Source organism: Leucopleurus acutus, assembly GCF_964270905.1.
Source record: "Leucopleurus acutus genome assembly, chromosome: 19".
Lineage (NCBI taxonomy): Eukaryota > Metazoa > Chordata > Mammalia > Artiodactyla > Delphinidae > Leucopleurus > Leucopleurus acutus.
Genome location: NC_139161.1, coordinates 12,919,839 through 12,940,407, shown reverse-complemented (window position 1 = coordinate 12,940,407; position 20,569 = coordinate 12,919,839). Strand labels below are relative to the sequence as shown.

Below are 20,569 nucleotides of genomic sequence, written 5' to 3'. Positions count from 1 at the left end.
AAAAGTAATAGCAAAGTAAACTCAAAGTAAATAGAAGGAAAGGAATGAAGAAGGTAAAATTGAAAATGGACAGTCAGTAGAAAAAACATCAGCAAAACCAAGAATTGGCTTGAAATAAAATCAGTACAATTGATAAGCCTCTATCAAGATTGATTTTTAAAAGAAAACGCAGGTTACCAATATACTGGGAATTAAAGAGGGGACATCATTACAGATCCAGTAGGTATTTAAAGTATAAATAATAGAGAATTCCTTGGCAATATAGTGGTTGGGACTCCGTGCTTCCACTGCAGGGGGTTTAGGTTCAATCCCTGGCTGGGGAACTAATATATCTTGCATGCCCTGCGCATGGCCAAAAAAAAAAAAAAAAAAGGTATAAATAATAATTAAAAATTAATTAGTAATTTAAAAGCTTTTCATAAAGAAAAGCCAAGCCAGATGGCTTTACTGATATATTCTATCAAAAATGTAAGGAAGAAATAATACCAATCTAACATAAATTCTTTCAGGAAATAGAAGAAGAGAAAGGTCTGTTGGGTGTTGGGAGGGAGGAGCTTCACACTCCGTGAGACTAGCATGACTCTGAAGTAAAAATGCTACAAGAATATTACAAGAAAATAAAATTACAGACAAATATCCCTTATGAAAATAGTTGCAAAGATCATTCACAAAATATTACCAAGTCAAATTCAGAAATATATATGAAAGGATAATACATCATGAATACAAGTCTGGTTTAACATTCAGAAATCAATTAGTATGATTTAATACAGTAACAGAATAAAAGATAAAAATCACACAATCAATGCAATAGATGCAGAAAAAGCATTGGGCAAAATTCAATACCCATTCATAATTTTTTTTAAAACTCAGCAAACTAGAAATAGAGGGAAACTTTCTCAGTCTGATAGCATCTACTCAAACCTATAACTAACCTCATACTTAATCATTAAAGACTGAAAGCTTTCCCTTCTAAGATCAGGAGGAAGCGATCTGATCACTCCTCTCACTACTTCTATTCCACATTGTAATGGAGGTCTGTGCAATGAGACAGGAAAAATAAAAAATATAAGTATTAGAAAGTAGAAGTGGGCTTCCCTGGTGGCGTAGTGGTTGAGAATCTGCCTGCTAATACAGGGGACACGGGTTCGAGCCCTGGTCTGGGAAGATCCCACATGCTGCGGAGCCACTGGGCCCGTGAGCCACAACTGCTGAGCCTGCGCGTCTGGAGCTTGTGCTCCGCAACAAGAGAGGCCGCGACAGTGAGAGGCCCGCGCACTGCAATGAAGAGTGGCCCCCACTTGCCGCAACTAGAGAAAGCCCTCGCACAGAAACAAAGAGCCAACACAGCCAAAAATAAATAAAATAAATTAAAAGAAGGCTCAACATTAAAAAAAAAAAAAAAGTGGAAGTAAAACTAGCATCATTTGTAGGTGGCATGATTGTGTTTCATAGGAAATCAAAACCAGTAACTTAGCAAATTTTCCAGAATACAAGTTTATAGAATTGCAATGAACAACTGAAAAAATGCAGTTTAAAAAACGTACAATGGTGTCAATAATAAAATACTTTTGAGTAAGTTTAGTAAGGTATGTCTATATCCGCTAAAACCTACTCCAAAAAAGGCTGAGGGAAATTAAAGAAAACCTATAAGATCGATGGAGAGATTCACCACATTCATGGACTGGAAGACTCCGTATTGTTAACATCAGCTCTCTCCAGATTGATCTGTAAATTCAAAGCAATCCCAGTAAAAGCCCCAGGTGGCTTCTTTGTAGAAATTGATAATCTGATCTTAAAATTCGCATGAAAATCAAAGGGCCCAGAGTGTCCTAAACAATCTTGAAAAGAACAAAATTTGAGGACTTATTGTGCCTGATTTTAAGACTCACTCTGAAGCTATAGCAATCAAGAAAATGTATTAATAGAATAAAGATAGACATATACATCAATGAAACAGAGCAGAGAGTCCAGAAATAGACTCACAATTGATTTTTAACAGTCTCCAAAGGCATTCAATGGAAAAAAGAAAATTATTTTTAACAAATGGAGCAAATGGATATCCATATGGAAAAAAAAATCTCATGCCCTATAGAAAAATTAATTCTAGATGGCTTAGATATAAATATAGAAGCAGGTAAAATATAAAGCTTCTAGAAGAAAACATCAGGGAATATCTTCACAACTTGGGGATAGGAAAAAATTTATTAGAGAGGACACCAGAATCTTTAGCCCTTTTTTTTTTTGGCTGTATAGGGTCTTAGTTGCAGCACATAGGCTCTTCGTTGCGGCATGCGGGCTTCTCTCTAGTTGAGGTGCACAAACTCAGTAGTTGAGGCCCAGGGGCTTAGTTGCCCCGGCATGTGGAATCTTAGTTCCCCGACCAGGGATTGAACCCGCGTCCCCTGCATTGGAAGGCAGATTCTTAACCACTGGACCACCAGGGAAGTCCCTCTTTAGTGCTATAAAATTGATAAATTGGACTTCATCAAAATTAAAAACTTTTGCTCATAAAAAGACACCATTAGGGGCTTCCCTGGTGGCGCAGTGGTTGAGAGTCTGCCTGCCAATGCAGGGGACACGGGTTTGAGCCCTGGTCTGGGAAGATCCCACATGCCACGGAGCGGCTGGGCCCGTGAGCCACAACTACTGAGCCTGCGCGTCTGGAGCTTGTGCTCCACAACAGGAGAGGCCGCGACAGTGAGAGGCCCGCGCACTGCGATGAAGAGTGGCCCCCACTTGCCGCAACTAGAGAAAGCCCTCGCACAGAAACGAAGACCCAACACAGCCAATAATTAATTAATTAATTTTTAAAAAAGACACCATTAGGAAAATGAATAGACAAACCACAGACTGGGAGAAAATATTCATAATCTATATATCTCACAGAGGGTTAGTATGGGGGAGATATTAAGAACCCCTATCACCCAAAAATAAAATCTAATAAAAGTAGGCAAAATAGTTGAACGGACATGACACTTCACAAAGAGGTAATATATAAGGTCAATTAAAAAGGTTTCATCATTATCAGAGAATGCAAATTAAACTCTGCACACCCACGAGAAGGGTTAAAATTAACGTCTGCAATTCCAAATCATGCTGAGGACACGTATACATTGTTCTCAGGAGTGTAAGCACAGTACATCCTCTTTGGAAAACTGTTGGGCCTTATTTTATTAATTTAATTGATACCTGCCCTATGCCCCAGCAATTCCATGTCTAGGTGTTTCTCCAAGAGAAATTAATAGATTGCTCAACATTTCTCTATTAGTAGCCAAGAATGGGAACAACCCAGATGCCCAACAGCAGGTGGTGGATAAACACTGCTGTAACGGAACACTCCTCAGCACTAGAAGAAAACAAGCGACTGATACCTGCAAGAACGGGGATTAATGTCAAAAAAATATATGGTTAGTAAAAGAAATCAGATACAAAAGCATGCATACTGTGGCTTCCACTTGTACAGAGTTCTCCAACAGGCAGAACTAGTCCACAGTGATAGAAACGAGACTGTGGTATTCTCAGGGGAAAGGAGATACAAGAGAGCTTCCTGGGGTGGTAGAGTGTCCCACCTCTTGACAGGTGTGTTGGTTACACGGATATGCATGTTTGTCATAACCGTCTGACTTGTATGCACACTTAAGATCCTTGCTCTTACTCTACGTGAATTTCATTAAAATTTTAAAAATTTCTGGCAAGTGTTTCTTCAAGGAAGTAACCACTTTCCCACAATCCATAAACGGAGTTGGAAACTGGGTGAATAAAGTACAAAGATGGTTTTCTGGGCACGAATCTTCTGTAGAGCTCAGAAATGCCGGGACACCTGGGATCCTCTGCAGAGCTGAGAAGTGCCCGGACACCTGGGATCCTGTGCAGGGCTGAGAAGCGCCTGGACACCTGGGATCCTGTGCAGGGCTGAGAAGAGGCTGGACACCTGGGATCCTCTGCAGGGCTGAGAAGCGCCGGGACACCTGGGATCCTGTGCAGGGCTGAGAAGCGCCCGGACACCTGGGATCCTGTGCAGGGCTGAGAAGCGCCGGAACAGCTGGGATCCTGTGCAGAGCTGAGAAGTGCCCGGACACCTGGGATCCTCTGCAGGGCTGAGAAGTGCCCGGACACCTGGGATCCTCTGCAGAGCTGAGAAGTGCCCGGACACCTGGGATCCTCTGCAGGGCTGAGAAGTGCCCGGACACCTGGGATCCTCTGCAGGGCTGAGAAGTGCCCGGACACCTGGGATCCTCTGCAGGGCTGAGAAGTGCCCGGACACCTGGGATCCTCTGCAGAGCTGAGAAGTGCCCGGACACCTGGGATCCTCTGCAGGGCTGAGAAGTGCCCGGACACCTGGGATCCTCTGCAGGGCTGAGAAGTGCCCGGACACCTGGGATCCTCTGCAGGGCTGAGAAGTGCCCGGACACCTGGGATCCTCTGCAGGGCTGAGAAGTGCCCGGACACCTGGGATCCTCTGCAGGGCTGAGAAGTGCCCGGACACCTGGGATCCTCTGCAGGGCTGAGAAGTGCCCGGACACCTGGGATCCTCTGCAGGGCTGAGAAGTGCCCGGACACCTGGGATCCTCTGCAGGGCTGAGAAGTGCCCGGACACCTGGGATCCTCTGCAGGGCTGAGAAGTGCCCGGACACCTGGGATCCTCTGCAGAGCTGAGAAATGCCCGGACACCTGGGATCCTCTGCAGAGCTGAGAAGTGCCCGGACACCTGGGATCCTCTGCAGAGCTGAGAAGTGCCCGGACACCTGGGATCCTCTGCAGAGCTGAGAAATGCCCAGACATCTGGGATCCTCTGCAGAGCTGAGAAGTACCTGGACAACTAGGATCTCTTCCATTGTTCCTGAAAGTTCACGTACATGTGTCCTCACCTTGAGCTCCTGTGAAGCAAGGCAATGTGAAGGCATGTCTGTGATGACCCTGGTGGTGCCCTGCTCCCCACCCATGGTGTGGCGGGTGCTCATGTATCTGGGGGGCCAGGCAGCCAGCCAGACGGCTTGTGCTACACACACCCTCATTCTGTTTTCATGAGATAATTCTTTTATGTTGAGACTTTTTTTCCCCTCTTTTTGCAGCGTGAGGCTTTGCCACCCACAACGTAAAAGAGGTGATCTCATGTTAGTTTCTGTGTTGGATTAAAGTCTTTGAGCAGCAAAACCTCACAGAGCAAGGAGCGCTAATTACACCCTCAGGCTTGTCAATAATTGAATTCCTTCAAACTCTCTCTTAAAGAGCCCTCTGTTTGAGAGGCTCCCTGAATCGTGGCCTTTACCTTTTAAATTGAGAATGATCAGCATTTATATCATTTGACAATTTTCACTGTGAAATACTTCCGACAGCCAGAGGCATAAGGAATCATCTTTAAAACAAAAAGTTACCCATTTCCCCAAACCTCCTGTATCTCCCAGGTTCCATTTCGTGGTGTCCTGAGTGGGATGTTTATTTGCCATAAGATCCATCTCTTTATACTTTGACCACACGTGATGTCCTCTAAACGGTGTGCTTTCCCTCTTTAAAACTGTGGTGTCGGTGGCAACGTTCTGCCTCATTCTTCCCGAAGTCGCTGTGCTGCTCACCCTCAGGGCTGAGCTCCATGTGGTGACGTTGCTCCTCTGTCTTCGTCACCGCGTGGACCTTCCTGCCGTCCTGCTGCTGAGGGTCCACACACGCCACTGCTCCCCGCCCCCGGCCTGCTGCCTCCTGGTGCAGTGTGCATCCCTGACACTGCCCTGCTTTCCAGAAGGTTCTGGAAATGCCGACCTGTGGGTCTGAGGAAACCTGTGAGCAGCTCCCACACACCCAGCCCTCGGCGGAGCCTCCTCGCAGGGGTAAGAGTGGCAGGAAGGACACACCTGGGCTGTTCTCCCGAATAAATAACTGAGCAGCACAGTGGAGAAGGGGACCTGCAGGACAGCGGCGGCAGGAAGGGTCTCACTGTCCACAACACGGAGGTATTGGTGGCAGTTTCTGAGTTGTGTCCTCAGACCAGAGACCAGACTCCGGAGGCGCAGGGAGGGCGCAAGGCAGGGGCTGTACCCTCAGGACCCACAGTCCCTCCAGATCCACTCCGCGGGCGGTGGGAGGTGGGGGTCAGCTCTGTCCCTCCCACAGGCGCCGTCTCCAGGTGAGGCACCCTGCGCTCAGACCCGGCCCATCACCCCTGCGTCTGGTGGTCACGCTGGTGCGGGCCCCACACTGTCCTGGTCCCTGAGCATTAAGTGGAGTCCTCGTTGGGCCATTTCATTTCCTTATAAGTGTCCCCAAAACCTTTGGGCATTTTTTTGGGCAGTTTCATTGAATTGTTCATGAAATTGAAGAGAGTTGACTGGTTAAGGAGAGAAGCAATTAAGTCATAGAAGCGGCCAGACCTTTTGCCAACAAAAGTAATTTAAAAAGTAGGAGCTGGAGAGGAAACCGTGGAGCAGAGGGCGAGACCTGCCCAGATGTCTGTGGTCCCTTATCTCCTGCTGCCCCTGTGGTGGTAGGCACACCCCCTGGGGTCCCAGGCAGGGCCTGGAGCGTGGCGCAGGTCCCGCTGCTGGTGGGGACCCGGGGCCCGCCCCCTCTCTTCCTCACTGTCAGAGCTCATTTGCAGGAAGTTCAGTTGTTTTGTTCTCAGAATTGTCCTTCGTTCCTTGGATGCTGCCAGAGCTGCATGTTGAGTGCTGCACCTGGTGGTGTCTTATTTGGGCTGGAGTGTGTCTAGCTTGTGCTGAATGGCCCAGACTGGGGAGTTGTTCACCTTATTCGCCTTCACAAGCCCCAGTACCCCCCAACCACTGAAATTATGGCTGCTCAGCACAACCCTAACTGAGACATTTCAAGTGGGAGGTGGGTGGACCAACCACAGGAGGAGCCCAGCGTCCAGAGCCCACCCCTGGGCAGGCGGACACACTGTGTTGTGTCCATGGAGCCCATGCTCTCACCTGGAGGAGCTGCTCCCCTGAGATACCTTGTGGGACCCTCAAAGCTGGTTGCCACGGAGAAGGCAGCAGGGCAGTGGCTGCTGAACCACGGGTTCAACACTTGCCACACAGAGCCCCGGGCCAGACACCAGGAAGGAACTGAACCCACACTGTAGAACGTGGGGGAGCTGCAGCAGGTCTGCGCCTGGCCTAGAACAGTAGGTCTTGGGGCTCCGTGAGAGGGTCCACGGAGGGCACTTCCAGGTGTAAACTGTGGTTTTATACAAGGGTGTGCCGCCCTTCCTTACATCAGAGGTTTCTCTGGAAAGGAAGACCAGGGTCAAGTTTGGTCCACTGTGTACCTGCAGAAGCTCCCCCTTAACCTTCCCGATTCTTAAGTGATGCTTTCACACCTGCGCCTTGGGTCCTGTCCCTGTGTCCAACCACTTTAACCTGGAGACAGCTGACATGCTGTTGTCTCCGGGCACTGGGACTCGGGCAGCTGCAGACCCCAAGGGCCGGCCTGGACCTCAGGTCTGCATGTGGCAAGGGGCCAAGGGAGGAGGTCCCACCTGGGGAAGGTGACCCTGCCATCTGCACAGCTTCCACAGGACACTGTGGCCCCTTCCATGTGGCCGCTCGAGGTGGGGAGTCACGTCCAGGTCACGTTTACCATGGTCGTAGGTGCCGGATGTCAGCGTGGCTGGGTTTTCCTTGGGCTCCCCAAGCTCTGTGCCTGGTGTCCCGCACGCTTCTTGAGTGTGTGGACATGAGCTCAGCACGTCCGAGGATCCATGTGCACCAGCTGTGAGGGTGGGTGAGGGGTGTGACCTTCTGGTCCTGGCCTCCTTGGTTCAGTCACTCAGCCAACAGCTGCAGCGCTGCCCCAGGGGCCCCAAACCAGGGGGACTTGTGGGCAGGCTCAGGGGTGGGAGCAGGAAGGCCTGGGGCGCTTGGAGGCCCTGCCCTCCTGGGTCACGACCCCCAAACCCCCATCCCCCACAGGACCACCATCTGGACCCACCGCGTCCGCTTCCTGGAAGAGTGGGCCCTGCCCCACTGGGCAACCTTCACCATCTGGAATGCGGGCCGGCAGGGCCGCCGGCTCTACCGCAGCCTGACGGCAGGGTCACGGTGCAAGGTGGGGCCCACCCCTTGTCCCACCCCTCCCCCATCCAGCAGCACTGCCCCCACTGCCCCTGAGGCTGGCGTCCTGGGTCCTCCCCAGGTGGTCGCCTTCTGCGATGTGGATGAGAACAAGATCAAGAAGGGCTTCTACTGCTACGAGGACTCTCAGGTGCGCCCCCTCCCCACCGAGCCCCATGGTCATGCACAGCAGCCGTCCACACTGCACCCTGGGGTGCCGTCCTGGGCCTTTGGAGTAGACACTGCCCAGAACCTTCCTCCTTGGGAAAGGCCATCTGGGCCCAGACAACTGCCAGGCCTGACAGATGCAGCCCTCAGGCTCCCCCCAGAGGGCACCCGTGCCTGCCCCCACCTGCCCCTGTCCCTGCTGGAAGGTGCTCCTTGCAGGCTTGGGTCTGTCCGCTGCCCACCTCAGGTTAGTCCTGTGGCAGCCATAGGTGGCTGGGTGGAGGTGCTGGAGACCAGGTCCAGCCCTGGGTCTGGCTGTGGCCCGGGCGCCTGTCTGAGGGCATCGAGCTGTGAGCAGGGCAGAGGTGGGGGACTGGGGAGCAAGGTGGAGCAGCCAGTGGCCCTTCTCTCCTCTCAGGAAAGGCCCAAGCCCCGGGTCCCGGTCCTGCACTTCCGAGCCGCACAGCCACCCTTTGTCATCTGCGTGAAGCTGGTGAGTGTCAGGCTGGGGCATGTGTGGCTGGGACAGCCCCAGGGTCAGGAGGTGGTATGTTGTGTCCACCAGGAAGCTGCGGGCTAGGACGGGAGGTGATGACTGCCGCTCTGGGGGGCCAGGAGAGTGATCCGCATGGGGGTGGGGACAGGAGACAACAGGGCCACCTCCAGCCAGGCCTGGGGTGTCGGGGGAGGTGGCGGCGATGGTGCCCCATGAGGCAGGTTGCATTTCCTATGAGAGCTGCAGGGGACAAGGCCGCCCAGAAGCACCTGCGCCGGCCCTGCATCCCCCCAATCCCTGCCAAGTGACTGCCGTCCCAGCGGTTTTCTCCATCAACCCCTTGCCTTTTCTATTTGCGGCCACACAGGACAGGTGCTCGTTTCTTGGCTCTGGGCCCAACGCTGGGGTCCTGCAGAGAGGCCCGTGTGCTTGAACTCCCTCCTTCCCTGAGTGGGTCCCGTTTCCTGGTGTGCAAGTTCCCACCACGAAGCCTGCTGGTGGGCTCTGGTGATGGGGACGTTCTCCTGATTTTGGAGCCCTCACCCTCGCCCTGCTGGCCTGTCCATCTCTTCTCCTTGGTTGCTGGGAGCTCTGCATTGAGTGGTGCTGGCCCTTGGTCGACTAGTGTTTAGCAGATGTTTTCTCCCAGTTGTGACTTGTCTTTTCACAGGTTCTTCCCAGAAAAACTTAATTTTATTTATGCATGCATGCATGCAGCGCTGGGTCGTGGTTGCGGCATGTGGGATCTTTTAGGTGCGGCATGTGAACTCTTAGGTGCGACATGTGAACTCTTAGGTGCAGCATGCCTGTGGGATCTAGTTCCCCGACCAGGCCCCCTGCATTGGGAGAGTGGAGTCTTACCCGCTGGACCACCAGGGAAGTCCCGTGAAAAGCTTATTTTTAACACAGTACATTTATCAATTTTTCTCTTGTGATGAACACTTTTAGTGTCCTCCTGTTTTGGAAATTCCTCCCCGTGGTCAGAAAGATTATCACAAATGCAAGTATAAAGTGTCCTTAATCCACCAGGACTACAGGGCCCAGGTTGGCTCATGTGGGGCGGGGCTGCCCCAAAGGGTCAAAAGGGGACAGTAGTGGATGGGTGAGCAGGTCCCTGTGCTGTGCCACTGGGGACGTGGGATGACGCATAGTTGGGGACACAGGCCACTGCTTCCAGCAGTTTCCAGCCTCTGAGGTTGAAACCTTGGTAAACAGGGTGCCAGGCCAGAGGCCTTCCTGGAGGCAGTGGCTTTAGCGGAAGGGAAGCAGGTGCATGTTCATTTGCCAGCATTCGCCAACAGCAGTGGGGAACCAAGCAGAACATGCCTCACCCCACATCAGGTGCAGACTCTCACCAAGCCTTGGGCTCAGGGAGCCTGCGGCCCCTACGCACTTTCATAGCAAAGGTGGCTCCACGTGTATGTGGAGGGTGCCAGAGAAGGGGGGAGCCCTCTGTTGGTGGCTGTTTTTAAGATCCCAGACCCCCTTCTGCACTGACTGGTGTTACTCACAGCTTCTAATTGCGGTTTGCCGTGTGGCCCAGGCGCCTCCACAGGGGCCCCACCAGGCCAGTGCATCCTGATGGGGAACGTCACCTCCCTGAGGCTGTGCTCCCATGGGGCCCGAGCTCAGACATGGGGGACAGCGGGCCTTGTAGTGTGTTGGTCAGGTGGGGTCCCTTGTAGGACCGGAGAACAGGCTGGATGTCCTGATTCTGCCCCTCACTTGAGTTGCCACTTTGGAGAAGTCACCCAACTGTCGGGAAAACGGGCGTGAGAACAGGCTGACCCCAGGAGCCTGGCGCCAGGAGTGGCCTCAGGGTCCCAGCTGGTCCCTGCATGGCCAGGCCCAGCCCTGAGCTCCAGCCCCACAGAAACTGTGAGGCAGTAGAGGTGTGGTTTCCTCTGCTCAGTTGGTGGAGACTTTGCACGGCCACAGGTGAGCTGAACACTTGGACCAGAACAGAATCTCATGGGCACAACAGGCTTTGTCAGTTTGAATGAGGCCGTGTGAAAATTCAGGTCAGATTTCCATGTGGATGTGTTTTCAGTTCTCTCGGACGCAGAGCTGGGGTGGAATCACTGGTCTTAGGGTGACTTATGCCCCCCCACCCCCCGCTGCCCAAAGGTTCCAGTTTCTCGTATCCTTGCCCACCTCGTGACATGTTTGTTCGTCAAGGCCATCCTGGTGGATGAGCGGCTCTCACGGCAGTTTCCGTTTGCGTCTCCCTGACAACGGAGGACATGGAGCATCTGTTAGCCACGTGTCTGCCTCCTGTGGAGAAGTGTCTGTTCAGGTCCTTCACCCATTTTCTAATCGGGCTGTTTGTCTTTTTGTTGAGTCCTCAGAGTTCTCTATATTTCTAGACTCAAGTCCCCAACTGGATGCATTGGCAAATATTTTCTCCCATCCTGTGGGCTGTCTTTTCATTCTCTTGACGGTGTCCTTTGATGCACAAAAAGTGCTTAACTTTGACAAAGTCCATTTTATCTATTTGTAATTTGATTTCTGTTTTGGGTGTCAAGGCTAAGAAACCACCACCCAATCTAGAGTCATGAAGATTTACCCCTGTGCTTTTTTCTTAAGGATTTTATGGTTTCAGCTCCTTCATGTAGGTCTTGGACCCATTTAGAGTTGCTGTTTGTGTGTGGGGTCAGGTAGGGGCCAGCTTTGTGCTTTTGCAGGTGGCTGTACACTGAGTGTCCCAGGGCCAGGCAGCCGGGTGGCTCCAGTCCCAACGTGTCACCTTGAGGTTTTCTTCTGTTTGACTGCTTGCCAGCTTGAACCTGCATTATTTAACCGTCACTACATAACTACAAACTTAACATAACAAACTACAAACTTAGCCTCAAACAGCACGTTTACTTCCTCACATTTCTGTGGGTCATAAGTCCAGGCACCACAGGTGGCTTTCAGCTTCAGGTGAGCGTGGTGGTGTCTGCCGGTGATGATGTCTCATCAAGAGGCTCGCCTGGGGCAGACCTGCTTCCAAGCTCTCATGGTCCTTGGCAGGAGTCAGATCTCCAGGGTGTTGGCCGAGGGCCTCAGTGCTTTGCCGGCTGTTTGCTCTGCAGGCCCGCCAACCATGGCAGCTTATTCTGTGAAAGCCAGCAAGGGGCAGGGTCAGTAGCAAGACATACGTCACACTAATGTGTGACCTAATCACAGAAGAGACATACCAGGGAAGGGGGTTCCACGGGATGTGGGTGCAATGAGGCAGGCTCGTGGCCATCTGGGGCCTGCCTGCCACAGGGACAGACCCACCTGGCTTTGGGTTTCCTGGTTTGAAAGCAGTTTCCTGAGAGGCCAAGACAAACAATGTTCAAGTTGCCAGGGGAATTGGATGAATGATTATGGGGCTGCAAGGAGCCGTTGTAAAATGAAAGTTTTAATTCTACACAAATGATACCTAGCTTTTCAGAGATAGGCTCTCTTAAGGGTCTACTTCTCAGGGACCCGAGGTTGCCACGAAGGGAACACCCCCACCCATGCAAACCCTTCCCAGAGAGCAGACTTTGGGTGGGAAGGAACCCATCCCTGTCACCCACTTTGTTTCCTTAGAGGGTCTAGAGGTAGAAACACAAAGGTGTCTGTGATTTTTCTTTTTAACAAACAGCAGCATGTTATACATACTTCTTTATTTCGCTTTTTTCACATAATAGTATATCTTGGAGTTAATTCCATATAAATCCGCTGGTGCCACCCAACTCTGTTATCTTTTTATGAAGGAAACTTTCCAGCACGTTTCAGCCAAAGCAAAGAAGCCAGCCCCACGCCCCAACTCCCCCAACCTGGGAGCGAGGCAAATTCTAGCCTCATTTCTTCATTATTGTTTCCTGAAAAGATTAAAAGCTAAAAAAACTACCATAATACCACTATGTCACCCCAAATTTCCAGATATCCCATCAGTGTTGAAATCTCTCTAACTGCCTTGTAGACATGTTCTATCTTTTCATACTTGCCTGTTGGAATGCAGACCCAGTGTGACCTTTGTCTCCCTCACTTTCTTACAATCTGTTTGTTGACGAAACCGGCTTGTGGTTTAACGTGTTTCCCGAGGCTCAGGTCCAGGGTCCGTTCTGCTCGCAGGACCACCTTCATCGCTGGCTGCAGGAGCTTCTGAGGGATTCATGTACCTCACTTAAAAAACATCTGCATCCCACGCGATTATATGGGTGTTTCATACATTTATTATCCAGTTACTTATCGATGTACCTTTAGGCCAGTTTTACTGTTCACCGTTAGGAATAATGCTGCCGTGGATATCTTTATATGTGCATAATTTTGCTCAAGTGGCTACACATATGGGATAAATGTCTGAAAGGTGCTGGTCAAAGAATGTGCCCACCATCAGTCGTGAGACCAGCCATTCTGTCCCTGGAGGCTGAGCCAGTTCACACACCCTGCCCCCACCATGACCCTTTTCCAGCGGTGTGACCAAACCTTCCACCTTTGCAAACCACAGGTGAAAAGCAATAACTTTATGGTTCCAGTTGGCAATGTCATATTGTGAGTAAGGAGGGCATCTCTTCATGTATTTGTATTCATCTTTATTTCCCTTTTGGTACCTTATCCTTTTCATTGGCCCATTTCTCTATTGGTCTCTCAGTATTTTTCTTTATACAGTAACAGAAACAAACTACTGTCTGTGATGTTGCAGATTTTTCTGTGTCATTTAACTGAATTTGTATCTTTTGCCGTTTAGAAGTTTGTTATTTGGATATAATCAAATTAATTTTTCCTTTTATGGCTTTTGGGGGTTTTATTCATTCTAAGACAATCACTTCTCACTGTGATATTTAAAAAAACATTATCCAAGTCTGGTCCTCAGACTCCTGTTTTTTCCTTATATTTTTGGTACAACTGGAATTTATTTTGTTATAAAGGTTATCATAGGGATCCAGACTTTCTTCTTTCTGTGTGGATCCTCAGTGGTCCTAACATCATTTGGTGAGAAACCCTCATCTTTTCCAGTCAGGAAATGGCGTCTTTGTGTGCTGGGTATGCATGTGGATTTGGAGCTGTTTCTGGAGTCTTGGCCTTTTTCTATGCATCTGTCATGCACCATTACTGACTATAGCTTTATGATGTTCACCACTGAGTAAGGATAGTCTTCCTTCATTATTCTTTTTAGAACTTTTCTCACGTTTTTCTTGTTTGAATAAACTTTATTGTGAATTCTTAACACCTTCGGAAAATGGCCTAAGTGTGGCCCACCAGCTGCTTCTGTAAATAAAGTTTTACTAGAACACAGAGGACGTATGGCCACAAAGCCGTAAATGCTAACCATCTGCCCTTTAAGAAAACTCTGCGGCCTCTGCTCCAGAACCGGCTGCACAGTTTAACGGGCGACCTGCCCTCCCCCAGCGCCGCCCGATTCTGTACGTGCTCCGCTAATCCGTTTGGTGCGGAGTGCATGTCTGCGGGCCATGTGAGAGCTGGCTGTGTTTCTGGGGGTCCGGTCTCCTCCACGTCATGCTTGAGGCCTGCTTTCCTCTTCCCGTTGGCGCTTCGGGACCCAGCCGTGGGCATCACACCAGAGCTTCTCATGGAGGGTCCTGACGCTCTTCACGGGTCGTGGGGTAGCCATGTCTTCTGCTTCGCTAGACAACGCCCAGGAGGCCAGGCCAGGGGACACGCCCAGAGGCAGGGAGGGAGGGGTCCCTCTAGGCCTCACGACTGGACGGTGGGGTTCATTTCCATCCGATCCCTGCTGAGGCCAAGACCTTTCCCGCATCCGTCAGGCGTGTGGATTTCCTGTGTCCTGATGTTTCTGATCAGCTTCTTGTCCACGGGATTGTGTGTCTTCTCCTGACCCGAGGAGTCCTCTGTACCCTCTGGGTTCCAGTCCTTGTTGGTTTCATGTCTGACCTTTTAAATTCTCTTAAGGGGGTGTGTCCACTCATGGACACATGAGTACCTTCCCGGTGGCCCCTTTACAAGCCCAGGTCTGTGGCTGGGCTGGCCCTGAACCCACGTGTATTTCCTTTGAAAACTTGGAAGCAGAGAGATAATGGGAGGAGAAAACGGGGGCTAAGAACAGACAGCAGGTAGAGGACAGAATGTGGAAATTTCAGGTGTTTTCCAGGTAGAATGGTTTTCATTTAAATACTTCTAGCAAAGCCCAGGTAACAGCAGTAAGAGGAGCAGAAACAGCCCAGGACAAGAGTGATTCCCTGTGTTGGGCCCAAGGACAGACGGATGACACCCAACAGGAAGGAGTGTGGTGGTCAGGCAGCCCCTCCCATGTCCTGGCAGAGAGGCCCCCGCTTTGTTGGTTATGGAGGCAGGAGGGGACCTGGCAGGTGGCGCTGGGACGAGGGACAGGAGCCTGCAGATGTTTCCCGAAACCCCGCCGTGGCCCCGCACAGGAGGGCGGCCGAAGCAGCACCAGTGCACGGGCCCAGCTGAAGAGTTTGGGGACCCACCCCCAAGTCCCGCACCAACAAGGGTACAGGGAAGACGTGGGCAGGAACTGCCTCCTGTCTCGGCCGTGGGGGTGGGTACGGAGCGGGAGGCGGGAGGGGCTCTGCCAGCAGCTGGCTGTTGGGTCACAGTTTCTGTCCCCAGGGCTGCCTCCCATCTGTGGCCCTGCAGAGGCCATGGGGGTGGGGCGAGGGGGCCACCATGGAGACCCCAGGATCAGTCAGGACAGGGGAAGCTGGCTGTGCCCTGGACCAAGAAATGAGCGGAAGGAACTGCCCATGAGCCTCACCTCTCCCCCGAGTCCCCGTGGGGGGCCAGCTGCCTCCTGTGGGGAGGGGCCGAGGCCAGGCTGGTGGAGGCACCTCAGAGGACCCCCTGCCCCCAGCCTCCCTGGTGACCTATGGGACATTGTGGCCAACTGCCAACAGGTTCCCTTCCGGCACTTTTCTCCTTCTGGACCCTCTCCTTTTAGCAGTGGAGCAGAAGTTCATAGTGGACCACCTAACAGGTGGCCACAGGCAACCCCAAACCCCAGGCCCCCAAGGGAGGCTCTTGGGGTCCCCAGTGCAGGCCAGGGGAGGCCTGGATAGAGCCAGACCTGTCGCTCCTCCCCCAGGACCTCACAGGGGGCGCGTTTGAAGACAATCTGAGGTCGCTGCACCTGCAGGAGGGCCGGGATTTCCTTCACTTCAGCTGACAGACCCATGGCAGCTGCTCCCAGGTATGTACGAGGCCCCCAGCAGCCGCAGCCCAGGGTCGAGAGCAAGTAGGGAAGGATGGCCCCGTGGCCCCCAGTGGGGAACGTGCCCGGTGGAGCGTGGCACCCAGATGCCCCTCAAATCCCCTTCACCAGGAGGGCGCGTCTTAGTGTTCTTATCGGGTGTGGTTTACGTGTGGTAAAGCACACAGCCGTGAGCACAAGCCTGAGGGGTGTTGTCCACACCCCACCGTGTATCTCTGACACGTGTCCACACGTGTGTACAGATACCACAGACGGAGACATGGAGCAGAGGGCGTGGCCGCACAATGCACCCTCCCCAGAGAGCCTCCCTCGTGCCTGTGGCAGACGTTCTAGTCACTCGTTCTAGTCACTGCACGGCTCCCCAACGCCTGCCTCGTTCCCAGCTCTGGCCACTGTGGAAAGTCTGGTCCGTGTCTGGGTGGGTGGCTGGCTCCATCCATGCGGGGGCCACATGTGTGAGAGACATGGAACTAGACAAGGCCCACCCTGGGGACAGGGGCTGCGTGCTCATGGCTTGTCTGGTGGGGAGCTGACCCCTCACCAAGCGCAGCAGAGACCTGCGGGCGGAGGGGGAGGCCCCGCTGTGCCTGGCGGGGGACCGTGGGCGTGAGCGGTCAGGGGAGTGAGTCTCCTTCTCCGATTGGTCCTAAGTTGGATGTATGGCTAGAACTGGGGAAGCTGGCAGTTGTGACCACGTCCTGGCCATTGGGGACCAGTGGCTACACAGTTCTGTGTTGAGACACGATCTGGAATTGTCCCTTTGTGCATCTGGTCTCTCGGTCCCAGGAGGCCAATGGCTTTTCCCTAAAGGTGACGCACGGCTGCTACCCCCGGGGGCCTGTCTCCTTGATCCAAGAACAAATCATTGATGTGTTGAATCATTGGTGCCATTAATGCTGGAGTTGAGTGATGATTCCCACTGATGGGAGCCCTGCCCTAACTTCATGTTAACAAGGCAGTAACTCCTGGGTCCGAGTAGGGTCAGGGGGCCTGAACAATCAGGAGTGGCCTCATTGTGGAGTCATGTCTGAGTCAGAATTCCCCGCCTTGGTGATTTAAAAGCATCAGGGTCTCTGCATGCAGAGTCTCGGAAGACCCTTCCCAAAGCACACGAGGTGTTGGTCAGAGGCAAGAGGATCAGTGTTCTGGCTACAGGACCTTCTAAAAATGCACGTTTATTTTTATACTGTATGCTACTATTGTCCGTTAAAAAGAAATTCTACGTGCTTTTAAAAATCTACATATTAGCCGTTATTCTTTTTGTTACATGGTCGTTGTTTATAGTTTTCTCTGCCCAACATTGTCTCTTGCACCTGCATTCACCTGGCAGCAGGAAAATGATCCCTAAGCTTTATCCAGTAGAATCTGCCCCCAGAATCTGCCTGAAGATACTTCTGTCATCACAACTGGGAAGGGGGTTTGCTACTGGCATCTAGGTTGTTGCTAAACATTCTGCAACACACAGGACGGTCCCCACAACTAAGAATTATTCGACCTCAAATGTCAACAGTGTCAAGATTGGAAACCATCAGTGGCATTAAGGAGGTTTGTTTTATCTGTAACGACCTATTTTGTTCTTCCCTGAATGACAGCTGTACTAGCTTCAGTCCAGCCGAGGCGAATGGTTTTCTCTCAGCTCGATGAGGATCTCATTCCAGTGTTAAGTCCACTGTTGCCATCCAAGAGGGGCAGCTGCCCGGACCACCCAGTCTCCCAGCAGTTCTGCTGCAACGTGTCCAGACGTGAGCTTGTCCTGTTTGGGATCTTGCTTCTATCACCAAGTATGTGGCACCGTCTCCCGAGACCCCAGCTGCACACAGGGCAGGTTCTCTGGTGTCTCTTGACTTTGTTTTCATATTTGCCAGTTGTTTTTCTGGATAAAACTCCTTCAGATCTTCCAGTTTCCCAATTCTCTCTTCAGCCATGTCTAGGTGGTTGTTTAATTCATCCATTGAGCCTTTTCCCCCTAATTTCCTCTTGATAATTTCTAACCCTTTTCAAAACTGAATTCATTTTATATTTTGTGTCTTTTGGGGTCTGATTTTATTAAGGTCTTGCTAATGGTGCCTTGTTTCTTTGTGCATTTCGTGCAATTTGGGGATGTGAGCTTATGCTCTTCTCTCTGTAGGGCTCAGCCTGCGTCCTTCCAGAGAGGGTTTTGTTTGCCTCCTCTGCCCAGTGTCTGTCAGCACCACTGGTTGGGGGCCATTGTGATCACATTCCTCTCCACTAGCACTGGGCAGAGACCAAGACAGATGTGCTCCTGTGGGGACCTACTTCTCACTCTCCTTGCTGCTGAGGGTACAGCTATTTAGGGCCCCAGCTGTATGTGGGGTCTGCTACGAGATTTGGCCCTGGGCCTTATGCTGTCACATCCACACTTCCCAGCCAGCCTCCAGGGCTCAGCAGACATGGATCCTGGGGACGCCAAGGACCTGCTCACTGGGATGGTTCCCTCTGTGTCTGGGACATGGCCACGTGCTCACGGCCACACCGCTGCCCTCACGTATCCTGTTTCAGGCACGAGGCTCCTTGCGGCTCTTCAGACCCACCCACCTCACTCCCACTGGGGCCACAGGTGCCCTTCTCTGCCCCTTTCGGGGGGGGGGGGTGTCTCCTGACCACTCCCTCTACCAGGTGGCAGCCCAGCACTGTCCACCCACCCCGAATTGCTTCAGACCACTGCTTTCCACGATGTCCACCTCTGCTGTTGTCTGCTTCTGGCCACGTCGTCAGTCATGAGGGGCGACTCCCCACAAAGCTGTCACCTGGACCCAGATGGGCTCCAAATGAAGGAGGAGGTTCCCAGCCACCAGGTGCCTGATGAGAACAGGTGCTGACCAGTAGGATCTGACATGGCCGAAGGTGTGCAGGGGCAGCTGGACACTGCCGGCTTTGTTGGTTTTCCTCGGGTTGCAAAGGTAGACCAGCAACGGAAGAAGGATTGCTTCTTGACACAGTATCATCAATGTGGTAAACTGGCCTGTCTCCACGTCTCAGAGACCATGTCTCTGGAATCTTGGTGTTTTTTAAAAATTATGCTAAAAACATTTCATTTTATTCCTTCTCAAAAGCTCCTTGTTTGGTTTTCTCAGCCAAGGTCTAGGTGCTGCTCTGTGGACCCTGCCTGCTGCAGCGATACAAGTGGGGCCTCCTGTCGCCACCCTGCAGGACCATGTGACAACGTCCACCAGCTATGGGGCCTCTGGCTGTTCTTCCATTGAAAATGGAAAACTCTCTACTTATTTTCAAGAGGAGACATGTTTTAAGGCTTAAATGAAATTAAAGTTAAAACCTCACGCAAGACTAACATGGGCTTCCACTCTCAGGGAAGGTCAGCGATCCCGGCATGTCCACTGGCTCAACTGGAGCAGGAGAAACTCACTTAGCAAAGGCAGCAGGAAAACACGTCTCAGGATTGTACCAACAACACCTACCGTGGCCTCCAGCCGTGGACCCGTGGGCGCGCACATCCCAGGAGGGGTGGTCTGTCCCGTGGCCCAGGTGCAGGAACACTGTCCTGGGCCCGTAGCTGGACGACTTCACCTCAGATGTTCTACCTGCCCGTCCACATCTGTCCTGCATCCAGACCTCAACCCGTGAAGCAGCAGGTGGAAGGGTGGGGATGGACCAGGAGCCTGCCACACAAAGGCTCCCACAGGAGGCGGCCTGACCCCTCAGCACTGAGACTGGCCAGGCAGGTGCTCAAGTGGGGAACCTTTACACACATCGGCCCCACTGGCCCCTGGACAGGCCAGCATGAGTGCCAGCCCATGTGGACAAAAGCAGCCTGTCTTTGCTTCAGAAACCCTGAGTGTGTACCCCATTCTGGACAAATGAAAGAAAAGGTTCAGACAATGTGGTTCTTCTCCCATCACCAGAGAACCACTTCCTGGAGGCCACATGTCGGCAGATCTATGAAGCCACTGACCGTGCCCTGCTTCCGTTGAGGGTTTGAGCTGCTGTCACAAGTCCCCTGTGTGGCTGAACTGGTCCTGGTGGGATTCTGAGAACACCGGTTGGCTCTTTCTGACTGAATGAAACTGCACGAGGGCAGGTGACGTGCGTGCGACCGCCATGCGCGCTGGGCACTAGAATGGGGTGAGGAGGGAAGACAGCCCCCACCCGCGCTGCGAGAGAGACCCGGAGGCGGCGCTCAACGGCACCCACCCCCACCCCGAGGCATGGCACCTTCTCTGCCCCTGCAGCATCTGACATGTAACGTGAGTCACTCAGAGCTTGTGAGCGGCTACGAGCAAGCCCAACAAGGCCATGGTGGACGTGGCGACAGGACAGCACACGGGAGGCTGCAACCGGCCTGTCCCCCCCGGGGCCACCCCTCCCAGCGGGTCTCGGTGCAGGAGCCTACAACCCCCTCTGGTTCCAGCTCCCCCACCGGCACCAGTGTCAGGCACAGGCAGATACAGAGCTGCTCAGCACGTGATTTTATAAGTAAGACACAGGTTAGAGATAGGACAAATGCACCAACAGCCCAGGTCACTGTGGCACAGGATGCATGGAAGGAAATGCCACCTCCAGGTGACGAACTCCAGGTCCCTCACACGCACCAGCCAGACCGCCGCCGTCCGTCCAGGTCTTCCATGCCGACCATGCCCGGGCTCCTCCTCCCAGGCAGGCAGAGGCAAGGACTCAGCTTCCCGGACTGGCCTCAGCGGACACTGGGCT

The 20,569-nt window shown here is 52.4% G+C and overlaps 2 protein-coding genes across 3 annotated transcripts in view; one reads left to right on the top strand and one right to left on the bottom strand.

Moving 5' to 3' along the window:
• The window catches only part of B3GNTL1 (UDP-GlcNAc:betaGal beta-1,3-N-acetylglucosaminyltransferase like 1), a 118,240-nt gene extending 98,685 nt beyond the window's left edge, over nucleotides 1–19,555 (top strand). Inside the window, exons 9-13 of one of the 2 annotated variants that reach the window (XM_082861647.1) lie at nucleotides 7,911–8,046; nucleotides 8,134–8,202; nucleotides 8,638–8,712; nucleotides 15,758–15,862; nucleotides 17,476–19,555. In XM_082861647.1, the coding sequence (XP_082717773.1) occupies nucleotides 7,911–8,046; nucleotides 8,134–8,202; nucleotides 8,638–8,712; nucleotides 15,758–15,838 (361 nt within the window). In that variant the 3' untranslated portion in view covers nucleotides 15,839–15,862; nucleotides 17,476–19,555. Of the gene's footprint in view, nucleotides 1–7,910; nucleotides 8,203–8,637; nucleotides 8,713–15,757; nucleotides 15,863–17,475 lie in introns of both variants that reach the window. The other variant, XM_082861646.1, reaches the window with a different exon arrangement.
• Nucleotides 19,556–19,688: 133 nt separating this feature from the next.
• Nucleotides 19,689–20,569, bottom strand: part of TBCD (tubulin folding cofactor D) — a 177,329-nt gene continuing 176,448 nt past the window's right edge. Inside the window, exon 39 of the mRNA XM_082861645.1 lies at nucleotides 19,689–20,567. Coding sequence (XP_082717771.1) covers nucleotides 20,553–20,567 — 15 coding nt within the window. The 3' untranslated portion in view covers nucleotides 19,689–20,552. The remainder of the gene's footprint in view (nucleotides 20,568–20,569) is intronic.